Source organism: Solanum tuberosum, unplaced genomic scaffold (genome assembly GCF_000226075.1).
Source record: "Solanum tuberosum cultivar DM 1-3 516 R44 unplaced genomic scaffold, SolTub_3.0 scf00095, whole genome shotgun sequence".
Lineage (NCBI taxonomy): Eukaryota > Viridiplantae > Streptophyta > Magnoliopsida > Solanales > Solanaceae > Solanum > Solanum tuberosum.
The window spans coordinates 375,822-388,281 of NW_006239021.1; the positions used below are offsets into that span (position 1 = coordinate 375,822).

Here is a 12,460-nt window from a genome sequence, read left to right on the forward strand (position 1 = left end):
TTATATTATACATTATATATTACTATTATATATATATATATATATATTATTATTTTTAGTAGATAAGTGTGAATGTGAGGGTATTTTGAAATACCCAAAATACCCTCACCTTGACACTTATGTTCAACCCTCTCCTTTTTTTGGGTGCCATGTGTCAAAAGAAGAGTGAATTTTATTCACTCTTCTTATATAGTAATATATACACACGCAGGAACTTTAGTGAATCATACTATTTTTTTTAGTAGTCTCTTTTTTTTAAATCGAAAATGTTTCTCTCACCTAAAAGGCTATAACCAATAATGAGAAACTAGAGTTTTCTAATATGTGCTGGTGAGATTTAGTTTATTAATTAAAAACATGTGATAACTTTGAAAGCTAGCAAAAGCATAAAACATTTGCCAATCATATCATGACACACTTATTTTAAGTCTAAGGAAGATATAGTTTGGTCATATTTCCACCACAAATGATTTCTTCCAACCATAGAATTTTTGACTGATCAGTCACTAACAACCAACAGCAATCAGCCCACCATCTTTTAAACAAATTGTGTATTTTTTTTACTCTCATCTTCCAAAATTATTACGTATTTTTTAAACGGTAATGTCCGGACCATCTTATAAGTACCTCAAACTTTTAAATAATAATAAAAAATTACTTAATATTTTTTGTTATTGTTAGGATTTTTGTATATTCTAAAGATTATTTCACCAATTCATGACATCTTTAGTTCAAAAGATTTTTCTTCTTTCTTTTAGCGCGGGGTGGAGGTTGAGGGGAGCAAGAACACCTCTATCAGAATTATCCCTTTCACAGTTCATGCAACAGGCAATCAGCACAATGTTCATAGGTAGACAGAATCTGCAAGCATATTTCAATAAACAAATATCTAGTTGTATAAGCTTTTTTACTGTTTCTTTTCTGGTACCATACATCATAGTTGTAATCTCTGAAGACAAACTTCTTATGTATAACATAACAATAACAAGAAATGGGAAGAAAAAGGGGGAAATGAAGGAAGTGTGTAACAATTGAATTACATATACAACCATTTTCTTTAAACCCGAAAAGGAAGTTGCATGATTTGGACCTAATTAGCGTTGGGCAAGGCATGCAGCTGTTTCTGATGAGCCCGAGCAGTGAAACCAGCATACCAAGCGACTCTCATGAGCTGCATGCCAAGAATGAGAACCCACCAGCAGACTAGCCCCCTAATGGTATGCAGCATCCATGATGGTGCATTGAGTTCTGCACTGAGCTTTAACCCCCTCATTAGTTGTAAAACACGATACGCTTCATAGACTACTGGTGTCACCAACCATACTGGTGACTTCCAATGCCATGTCAGCATCTCTGTGAGTATCTGTATAGATAGAAGCAGAAGATAGGGACCCAAGAGCACAGCATAAGAAATGAAAGGAAGTTGAGGCTGAAGGAAACTGTTCTGAGAAGCAAAATATACTATCAAGGGAATGACTAGACCCATAACATTTGCGACCATGTTCCATAACTGATAACCGAAAGGCGGCTTGCTGGTGGAATCTTGACTGCTGTCTGGTGAACGAGCACAAGAATCGGCTAACAGGAGAAATAGGTTTGCTCCAAGATTGTAAATACAATCAAGTCCAGTCAAGGAAAGAAGGCTGGCTATGTTGGGACCAATGAAAACTGATGAAATAGGTAACCACAAAGTGGGCACCATCCCAGTGGCTAAGAGAATGGCAGGGCCAAGAAGCCACACAGGCCATCGAAGGTATTGGAGCTGCAATGGTGGCTGGCTTTTTACATCAGTGAGCCCTTCAGCCTCAGTTAATGAAGATTCAGCTGGTTTACCGGAAGACATGGTTTCAAATATATTGGTTGATCCTTCCAGAAATTTATCTTCAATGTTATCACTAGGAACATAAGTGACAGGTGCAGGTTCCCATGGAGACTGCTTTGAGCAGCAAATAGAGAATGGCTTATGGCTCATACACGGAAAAGTCATTCTACTTGGCACTTTTTGGGTTTTCACCAATTGCAGCTGTTTATGACGTGCATGTTGCAAAGCAACTGCCGATGTGGCAGATAGCAGGTGGGTTAAAGATGCCATTACCCTCTGTTCATAAACTGAAAGCTAGGTGACTGTAATTGCCTGGATTGAATATATGGTACCTTGTCAAGTAAAGTTAGATCATCAACAATCAGAAGACAAATCATCATATTACTTCGTAAATCAAAAAATGTAATAATGATCTAGACGTTTAGGTGGTCATCTCATAAGAGATTCAAGTTCTGATATAAGGCCAATCAAGAGATGAGTAGTCTGCAGATAACGGATTTCCCTCATCAATCATTGGGCAAACAAAGGACCACTTCACTAGATGAAGCTACTTGTCTGAACACGTACATGTCAGATCAATTCATATGCTCACACCACTATCTGAATTTTAATATTAGCACTTCAAACATCCAGAAATAATGTCTAAATTTATTTTAGGCATAAAATGAAGTTGGAGGAAGCGAACAGAAACAGAGTGGGGATTAATCAGCAAGAAATAGCAGTTCCATGGAAACAAAATTAGAAAAAATAACAAGGTTAAGGCCCTTTCCTACTAGGGCCTCGAGAAAAGTCTTATTTTGTTGAAATGTTTGAAATTGAAGTCATCAGACACATTAGCAAGCTTAATTAGCTGGTTGGAAGGCTCAAATTTTAATCTAGGAAGGATTTAACATGTAAAAGACTTGGCTCAGACAGAAAAAATTACAAATTTGTAACCTTTCACTTCATGTTTATCTATTGGGCCCAACATCTTCATTCTGCAGTCTACATGATATACAGAGAATAGAAGCTCAAAAAGCAAATTAACTTGGTTTATCTGAAATCAGCTTAGCCCTATACTCTAATTGCAAACAAGTATAATGACACTTGTACTTAAATCAGGTTATCACCACATTTATCTGTATATTGTATTGAACAAATTCTATTGCACTGAATCGATTTGTTGGGTAAATACTATATTCAGAACTTGCAGAGTAACAGCAGTGAGATCATTATTGACAGGGAGAAATAGACTGGATTCGGTTGGACAATAATGGTTGATACAAAGATACCAAGGAGTATAGATAGAGAGCTCAGGCGAGGGACTGAGATGCAATAGAGATAAATTATGCAAATATGCCATTTACTTTAAGAAACTTGGAGATGAACTGCAACCAAAAATGAATTTCCATATTTTAGTTACAGCCTTACAGGGAACAGGGAACAGGGAACCTGCACTCTTTTCTGAAGTTCTCAATGTAGACATATAGAGATGAGTAATAAAGAAAATTAAATTACCAATCAATAAAAGTTATGTTTAAGTCAAAGGAGAACACAAGCACATGAAAACATAGAGAAAGTTTTTCACAATGGAAGGAAAGGTAGTAAGACACCTGCCTCACAATTTGTTTTTACCTCAAACACTGCTAAATTTTTTTCCGTATTTCAGTTATTAATCCTTGACACAACATATTTTATTAAGAGAACATGATTGCACATCCCCACTAAAGATTGAGAGAGAGATAGCACTAAGGGTCACGTGTCCAAAACTTGGCCAGAGTAATTTCTGCAGCATTACTGTAATAAAGGATTACTTGCTCCAAGACTTAAAATTAGCACAGATACGGTGGTAATTGTCAGGATTAGGCATAGCCAATTATCAAGTATAAAGGTTAATGCTAATCCAGTTGAACGAAACCTTGTTAGACTATGGGAGAAGGAGGAATCTAGATGATGAGGGGATTCTGACTCGTGAGGTGTGTTAGTTTATGGAGAATTTGAGGAGATCTGATAACAATGTTGTGAATCTTGCTCTTGTTCAGTGATTCTTTTCCTTCAAAACAAGTACAGGTTAGCAACAATCCTCAAAGTTGTCTTTGCAGCAGCTGCTATATGCCTATATCAGCTCTTCTAATCTAGGATCTATCTATTTAAGATAATAAGGCCACTAATTTATCCTTAGCACCAAAAGAAGCTTCATCATAGTATAAAAGGGCGGAGCTACAATATTAGGTACGGGTTCGGAAGAACCTAGTAGCTTTTGCCTAGACCTTATTTGTATTAGGAGATCCATTAAATATAAATAAACATCTACTTAATTGCAAACCAAGTAATTAAAACAAGCTACGGGTCAGTAGAAAGTTTAGAACCCATAAACTTCGAATTCTGTCTCCCCCAATACCGCATAATTTGCTTCTTCATAGCTTTAAATTATACTTGATCTTTTGCTTGAGGATGAGTAGATTATTGCACTCATGCGGGTGATAAAATATTGTGTTATATTCATCACTTCACATCATAAACTCTTCTGCATATGCAATTATGCATCCACTACGTTAATGGTGTAGGTCGAATCCTCGGTGGAAGAAAAGGGTTGACCAAACACAGAAAATCATGGTTTTTACAGAAACCTTCATCAATCCAACTTCCAATTTCCAGACACAAGAAAGATAAATCAAACTAGTTGGCTAAACGAAATTAACACCCACAAAAATAGAGGAAAAAACCAGCTCCTTCATATAAATATTTAGAGAAATAAAAAAACAGCGGGTACAATCTAGTTAAAGTTGCAATGATTGAGAAAACAAAAACAAAATTAGTAATTCGTCATACCTCTACTGTAGCGGAGTGAAATTCGATATTACAATCAAATATCAATCAATAGGGGTATTCACTTTCAAATTTCTCCATTATTTTTCACTAATCTGGAGAAAGTGTAGACAAATAAGAAAGGAAAATGCCAAAGAGGAGGAGGAGGAAGAAGAAAAGAATCGAGGAACACCGTTAATTGTGTTGCCATTGTGTCAAAAGGTTAAAAGGGGTGTTATTGTTTAAATCTTGTTTACAAAAAGTGACTATATTTTAAATATTAGAATGGTTCAACTTTGAATAGTGGAGTTTCAGCCCAAATATGTTTTTGACAGTATTAGACTTTTTTTGAAATCTCTGTCATTATACTGTAAGCATTTCTTTATGTTAATCAGATTCAACAATTAATAAAAAGAAATGTTTACATGTAATTTTCTAACAAAAGTAATTAATCATGCCACTCCGATACATCAATGTTTCGTTCCAATCTCTAATCTCTATTATATCACACTATAATTCATAAACTTTAAAGTAATTCAATGCCTCTATTTTTTTTCTTCTATTTTTCCTATGGAATTCAAGGCATATTATGTTTTAATGGTTCATTTCATTTCTCTTATTGCATTTTTTTTAATAAATGGATAAGGTGTTATATTTTGAAAATGACATTTTTCAAGGAAGAAATTATCTTTTTAAAGCATGAGCCATGACTACTTGGACCAAGTAACATATATAATATAAAAAAAAGGTCATATGTGGTACTACTAATTAAATGTACTAGGTCGCTAATCAAATATTATTGATCCGTTTCCCACACCATATAAAAATAAATAATTCTGATTTTCCTAATATATAGGAATCTTAAATATTCAAAGGCCAATTCCCAAAAAGATGTACATGTAGAAGTGTGCAGTGCAATGCAACAGTTCAATTTATTCCTATCAAAATTGTAGAACAAATCATTTATCTTCCTTTAGTTAGGAGAGGAATTATATTTTCTAGGCCTAAGTTTGCTTGTATCCGCAACAAATTATGTACATGTACACTAGCTAGTGAATGTTATTATTTTTTAACGATCGACAAAATGTATTATAACTTGCCCATAAAATTAAGAATTACTTGATGGATAGTGAGATCTAATCATAGACGTGGCAGATTACATATGCCAATTAGTAAGCACGAATTGCACAAGTTAATATGTTCAAGATTTCAAATTAATCAATGGTGGACCAAATAGTTAGGAAAAGAGGTATGATCCATGCTAAAATGGACAATTAAGAAAGACTTGACAAAACCATGCATATGGCCCAACAAATGCATGCAGTGAGGAAGGAAGTGGTAATATTATTAATTGGAAATACTTGAATGATTAAATAAGATAAGTTTTTTATCTCTTGCCCACTTTCTTTATATTATCATTTATTTGCTCTCATTTTTATAATTAAAAGTGCATGTAACCTCATTCATGGGTGTGTTTAGGTCGTTCTTTTTTACTCTAGTGGCGTCGAACACTCGTTTTATGAAGATAACGTAAAAATTAAGGATTATATCCTATGTTTTCTATACTAACAAAAAAAAAGGTGAGAAATTTCAAATGTGGATGTTAGTCCAAATTAATAAATTGATAAAAAGGAGTCATCATTTCTAATATTTTAATTAAAACAAGATATTGGTTTCTGTACGTCTTAATCAATTAATAAACTATAACTCAATTCCAATTAGTTAGATTAACTGTTGAATTGTTTGAATCCATTCTATTCTATTTTTGTTTTTATACCAATAACAAATTGAATATTTCATTCGATGTAATTTATTTATTGTACTTTCTTTTTTAATTCATTTCAAAAAGAATGTCTCCTTCTTTATCTGGTGGCTCTTTAATATCAATTTTCTACACATTTCATGATTAAGATTACGAGATAAAAGAATATTTTGATACATTCTACATATAAATCTTGAATTTAAGATCATGAGATTCAAAAGTCTTCTTTAATCTATTAAGTGATTAAACATTGTGTCAAATCAATACCAAACAAACAAATTAAAGCGCGTAAAAAATATTAAAATATGCGTGCCAATATTAAATAGGCAGATTGAGCTGAATTTGAACAAATCAAAATATAACAAATTAATAATGGACAAAAGATTAACCTGTCCAAAGGTTTCTTTGATTGCAGTTGAGATAAATTTAATTAAGATGAGCTAACTAATACATCAAATCCAACTTTCCTAACTTCTATCAAGTTCAAATTTATTTATTCGTTTTTTATAACTTGTTTTATTACATGATAAAATTCTAATGTATTTTCTTTATTATAAGGTCTAGAGATATATATGTATAATATATCAAATAAAACATAATTTTCAAATATATCTTAACAAGTTAACTTCGGTTACATATTTAACTAAAATAGCCAATTTTTAGATAGATCATGTGTATATCTACATGTACTAATTCTCAACACCCTTAAATTAAAAAATTCATCATGGCTAGATATAATAAAAATAAAAAGATTGTAAAAAGTTTAGTATAGAGAGGAAAATTACACTTAATTACATATACGAAAGTTACACACTCTAATAATGGTGGCATCGCAACATGGACAATATTATATATTATAGACAACATTAATTGAAAGTAGTAAAATATTCAATTAAAAATAAGATAATAGATGGGTGTGTCATCAAAAAAGATGTAAAGTACATTAGAAAACTTATGGGAAATGACAACAGCTTAATTAGGAAGGAACTTTGTATAGGTTAATTCCTTCCTATAGATTGTTTTGTTAATCTATGCTTTAATTTTGTAGATTAGAGGCAAGGTTTTCTATGTCCTCTCTAGTCATTTGCTTTATGTTTAATATAATATAATATGGTAAGGGTAAAACCTGATCAGAATCTAATGGTGATAACTTAATATATAAAAAAAAATGTGTTTATTATCTTTATATATATATCCTGTTTTCGTTTGCTTATGTCAGATTTTTTAGGTCTCATGATTCTCTATATATATAAACTAATCTTTTTGCTTACGCGCTCTTAAGAGTCGTTCCGTAGCTTGAATAAAAAAAGAGTTAATAATGCATTAGTTTTCATTTAATTTATGCGAATTTGGTAGGTATATAGATAAAAAATAAGTTATTTACGTATCAAATTAGTATGACGTCGTTTGGTTGACATGTTAGAAATCATCATCATAACTAATGTATGTGTGTATATAAGTTATGAGAAAATTTATATATTATTTTATACATGATATATAGATTGTTAACTGACAATCTCCTATGAAAGATTATGTTCTCGATAAATTGAAATTATTTTATATCCAGCTGCTAAATAATCCCATGTGCCATCCCACCGAAAACACCCAAAGTAAAAGTTTAATTTCACAAAGATAACTGGCTTTTTTTCAACTTTATTTATTTTATACTGGGCCCTAAAAGGTCTTAATTACACAGGTATACACCACAGCAAAAATGTCATGTTGCACTCTTACAGCAAAGCAACTATGGTAAATTCCGAAAAGGTCCTCTTGACCCTAAGCTCCTCTAGTATATAGTAATATATATATATTATAATGACCATACTAGGTAATTAATTAAGCCAATATTTAGACATGGAAGGTGTTAGAGAGGGAAGAATAAAGAATGCAAGGTACTGGAGAATGAACAAAAGAAGATGTACTTCAATTAGAGGCAATCAACTTCTTCCTTATTATCACAATTCCAGGTTATTCTTCTTCAAGTTTTTCCTTTTATATAAATATACTTAGGGGTTTGTATTTGAAAAATATATAATATATTTCAAAAAATATAGTATTTGATTTGTAAAAATGATTTCTAAAAAAAATAAAAATAAGAAGAAGATATTACTATATGATTAACAAATGGATAGCGCAGCACCAAGCTAGCTACGTTTTTATCTCACATATCATATACAATATTTCCTTTGTTTCATTTTACGTGACTTGAAAAAAAGTAAGAAAAAATTTCTAAGTTTTGTAATTTTATTCTAAAGTATAATATAATGTATCAAAATATATATCATTTGACCTTTATGATCTAAAATATATTATATAGGATGTTTGAATCGAAGAGTTACTAAATAGTAGATTCATTATTATATTTTTTTAATTTCTAAAAAATTGAGACACGTAAATTGAAAGAAAGTGAATATCAGTGTATAAAGGTGATTGAACTCGTAGCAAATATAGTTCCATTAATTAGTAATGTGTTGACCGTTGTCCCTGCATGCATGGGATGTACTCGGATTTTTAAAGTACTACTAACCTACGTCTATATGTCACATGCGTAAGAACCGGAATTTTTCATTGAGTATACATATAACTAGATATAATAGTACGTGTAAGGACGGGCCCAATATATGTTATTTTACTTATTTTAATTTAGGTGATACATATGAAATTAAGTGAATCAATTAATATTTTATATGATTTTAAAATATTTTAAGTTGTAAATTATTCTGATTTATAGGATTATTAACTTAATTTTTAAAGAAAATATATGTTATTCCCTGTGTCATTTATGTAGCATGTGTGAAATTTTGAGAGTCAATTAAATTTTAATATGTTTTTTAAATATTTTAAGTTGTTAATTATTGTTATTTATAGTACTTAACATAATATTGAAATAATATATATGTTACCTCGTTTTTCCCAATTTATGCGCACATATGAAATTTTGATAGCCAAGCAAAATTTTAATATGTTTTAAAAATATTTTAAGTTGTTAATTATTGTAATTTGTAGTAATTTTAACGTAATTTTTAACTAATATGTGTTACTTTATATGTTTCAATTTATGTACCACGCCCCATGTGAAATTTTGAATGTAAATCTAATTTTTAATATATTTTTAAAATATCTTAGGTTGTTAATTATTGTGCTTCTCGATAATATAAAAATAAAAAATATTTAATATAAAATAACTACATAAGTAGTAGTAGTCGTTAAATTGAAAGTTTCAAGATATTATTAATAAGACGTATTTAGTAAAATATACCTTTAATTAATTTTTTTAAGTGCATATATCAAATCAATAAGAATCAAGTAATATAAAACGGAGATAGTAAACAAAAATAACGGGGAAATCAAGTCAACATATGTAGAAACAGTGACGTGTTCTTATTAGTTGATTATTTAAGTGTTTTAAAGAATATGTTAAAGAACCTCAAACTTGAATATATTTACCAAATTATATGACACAACATATATTAATTTGAGAGAGTGTACCAACATACTCTCTTAATTATTTCATTCTTATTTATTTTTAATCATAATATATTTTTGAAACGTTTGTATAAGAAATATATAATTATAATATTTAGTTTTATCAAAAATGTTATTTGATGATCGTGCGCATGCATTTATATGATTTGTTCCTTTAGTTATATAAAATTTTATGATATTAAGTACATTGCATGAAAAATAAGATGATAATTATATTTTAATAAAATCAAAATGATATAATATATTCGAACAATTAAATAATTTTTAATAATCTCCGCGCGTATACTAGTATATAGTAATATACATGTATATATTTCCATCGTTTTCAATTTATTTATCTTACTCTTTTTAGCAATTTTTTAATTTTAACTTTTTTTTATAATGACATATTTAAGACCACGAGATTAAAATACATTTTGATAATTTTAATTTAATTATTGAACAAGATTTGAAAATCTTCATTATTATTTTTAATTTTTTGTTAAGTTGAAACGAGTCAAACAAATTAAAATTGAAGAAGGGAGTATATTTCAATCTATGTAGCTAATTAAAAGAGTATATATGATTGATATTTGATGCAGGGAGGAAAGGGTGAAATCATCATGTGGAGTTAAAGCGCAGTCTGTATTCAAAACATTGATATCATCATTTTTGGCAGTGGCAGCACTTAAGTATCAAGGCAAATCCAAAGACCCATTTGAAGCAAAACCTATTATCACTTGGTGCTTCCTTGTTTCCTTTTTTCTTTACTGCCTAACAATAATGGGATTCCTCATGAAGAATAATTACTCTCCAATATTAATTAGCCGTATGGCTTTGGCTTTTGGAGCTCTTTCATTCCTCTCTCTACTTTCTCTCTTCCTCCCAATTACTTATTAGTCGTTTTTATTATAAGGACCAAGTAAAATGAAAAATAATGGAGTAATTTATAACACTCATTAAAGACTAAAGTATCCTTCTTAAGAGCTAGTATCCATATTATATAACACTCCCTTTCAAACTAGGTCAACTACTCTCATGTTGAACTTTGGTTAAAGCCTTGTTGTATATTTTCCCTCCTCATATATAAAACAATAATCTATTTCAATATGTTTTGTTCTTTCTTGATAAACACGATTAGTAGTAATTTGTACGACTGCTTTGCTATCACTGATCGAATAGTTGTATAATAATCTGATCTCGATTCCTAATTATGTTCCTTTAATTAGCAATAATCTTACAAGCCACAACAGTATTAGTATCGTAATTCAAGCTAGTGATCAGGAGATCTTGTTGATCTTAACGACCACATTGAATAGCCATGCCAAAATAATCTACATATATATATTACGCAGCACAAATTTTGAATTGAAGCGTTTGACTCCTTATAGCTCCAAGCCTATTTATATAGACATGAGATATGACATATACATATATGAACCGATCGAAATATAGAGACATACATGACTCAAAATATAACAATAAAAAAGACAGTAGTATAGTATAGGAGAGTGGAGACCCTGAGTATATTATTAATAGAGAGCAAACTAACCAGTGAAATGTGATATAAGTGAGATAAATTCCGATCGATGTGCAGGAATTATTCATAAGATATGCTATAAAAGAATGTGGCGTCACCTGTATATATAGATTCGATTCTCGTCCATGCAGCCACTAGTAGTTGTTTTTTTCTGACGCAGACTTCTAAATTTCCTTGCACCACACAGGACAGGAATGTTATATCAATTACTACAATCATCCATATATATATCACTACATACACTAGAGTAACTGTCTATATAATGGAATCAAATTAATTAGCTCATGAGTTATGAACCTCTCTTTTATATAATTCTATTCCCTCCATCTAAAGGTCCGTTTTGCTACTCTGTCATTTTTTTAGTCCATTGCAAAAAAAAAAATACTACAATAGAATATTGCATTTCCTTATTTGGTACCTAGTTAACGGCACCATCCCACTTTACCCTTATTAGGCCAACTCAACCCATGCATTATTGTGAAGAACAAGTAACTTTAATCACAAGGACAGTTCGATAAATATATACTATAACAAATTTTTTGTTTATTTCTTAAATTCTATGCCCGATCAAATAATGTCATATAATTAATCGGGACGAAAGAAGTGTACTTTAAAGAAAACTTTTTTTCCTTTATAATAATATCATTCTACAATAATGTTTGGTTTAGCATTTCAAACGACAAATGCATTTATATATAGGATGAATGAATTGTAACTTTCATATATAGTGAAAGTGTAAAAATTGAAGACAGCTACTTAAATGTAATGGTACTGATTCTAATCTTATATAATAAAATTAGTGCTTCAAATTCCCAAAGTAAAAGATGATATTGACTCCTACGAATATTCTTAGCTTGTAGCCCATCAGTCCCATATCACATAATCATTTTATTTACCTTGCAGTAACAATATTTTGATTTATAATTAATGATGATGTACATTGTTATCTGTAACTGTAAGCTAATTAGGGCATACAGTAAAACCTCTATAAATTAATATAGGTGAGATCATCAAATTTTATTATTTTATAGAAATATTATTTAATCGATAAATTAATAAGTATTTATTAATTTAAAGTGATTTT

General features: G+C 30.3%; 1 protein-coding gene across 2 annotated transcripts; it reads right to left on the reverse strand.

Annotated features, from left to right (window-relative positions):
• Positions 1–872: 872 nt before the first annotated feature.
• Positions 873–4,807, reverse strand: LOC102579634 (uncharacterized). 2 transcript variants are annotated; one of them, XM_015308992.1, is made up of 2 exons: positions 4,634–4,807; positions 873–2,134 (listed from the first exon to the last, which is right to left on the reverse strand). In XM_015308992.1, the coding sequence occupies exon 2, from the start codon at positions 2,090–2,092 to the stop codon at positions 1,091–1,093; it is 1,002 nt and encodes a 333-aa protein (XP_015164478.1). In that variant the 5' UTR covers positions 2,093–2,134; positions 4,634–4,807; the 3' UTR covers positions 873–1,090. The 2 variants fall into 2 exon arrangements, with proteins under 2 accessions (XP_015164478.1, XP_006347899.1); XM_006347837.2 differs by having other exon boundaries at positions 873–2,154.
• Positions 4,808–12,460: the final 7,653 nt, after the last annotated feature.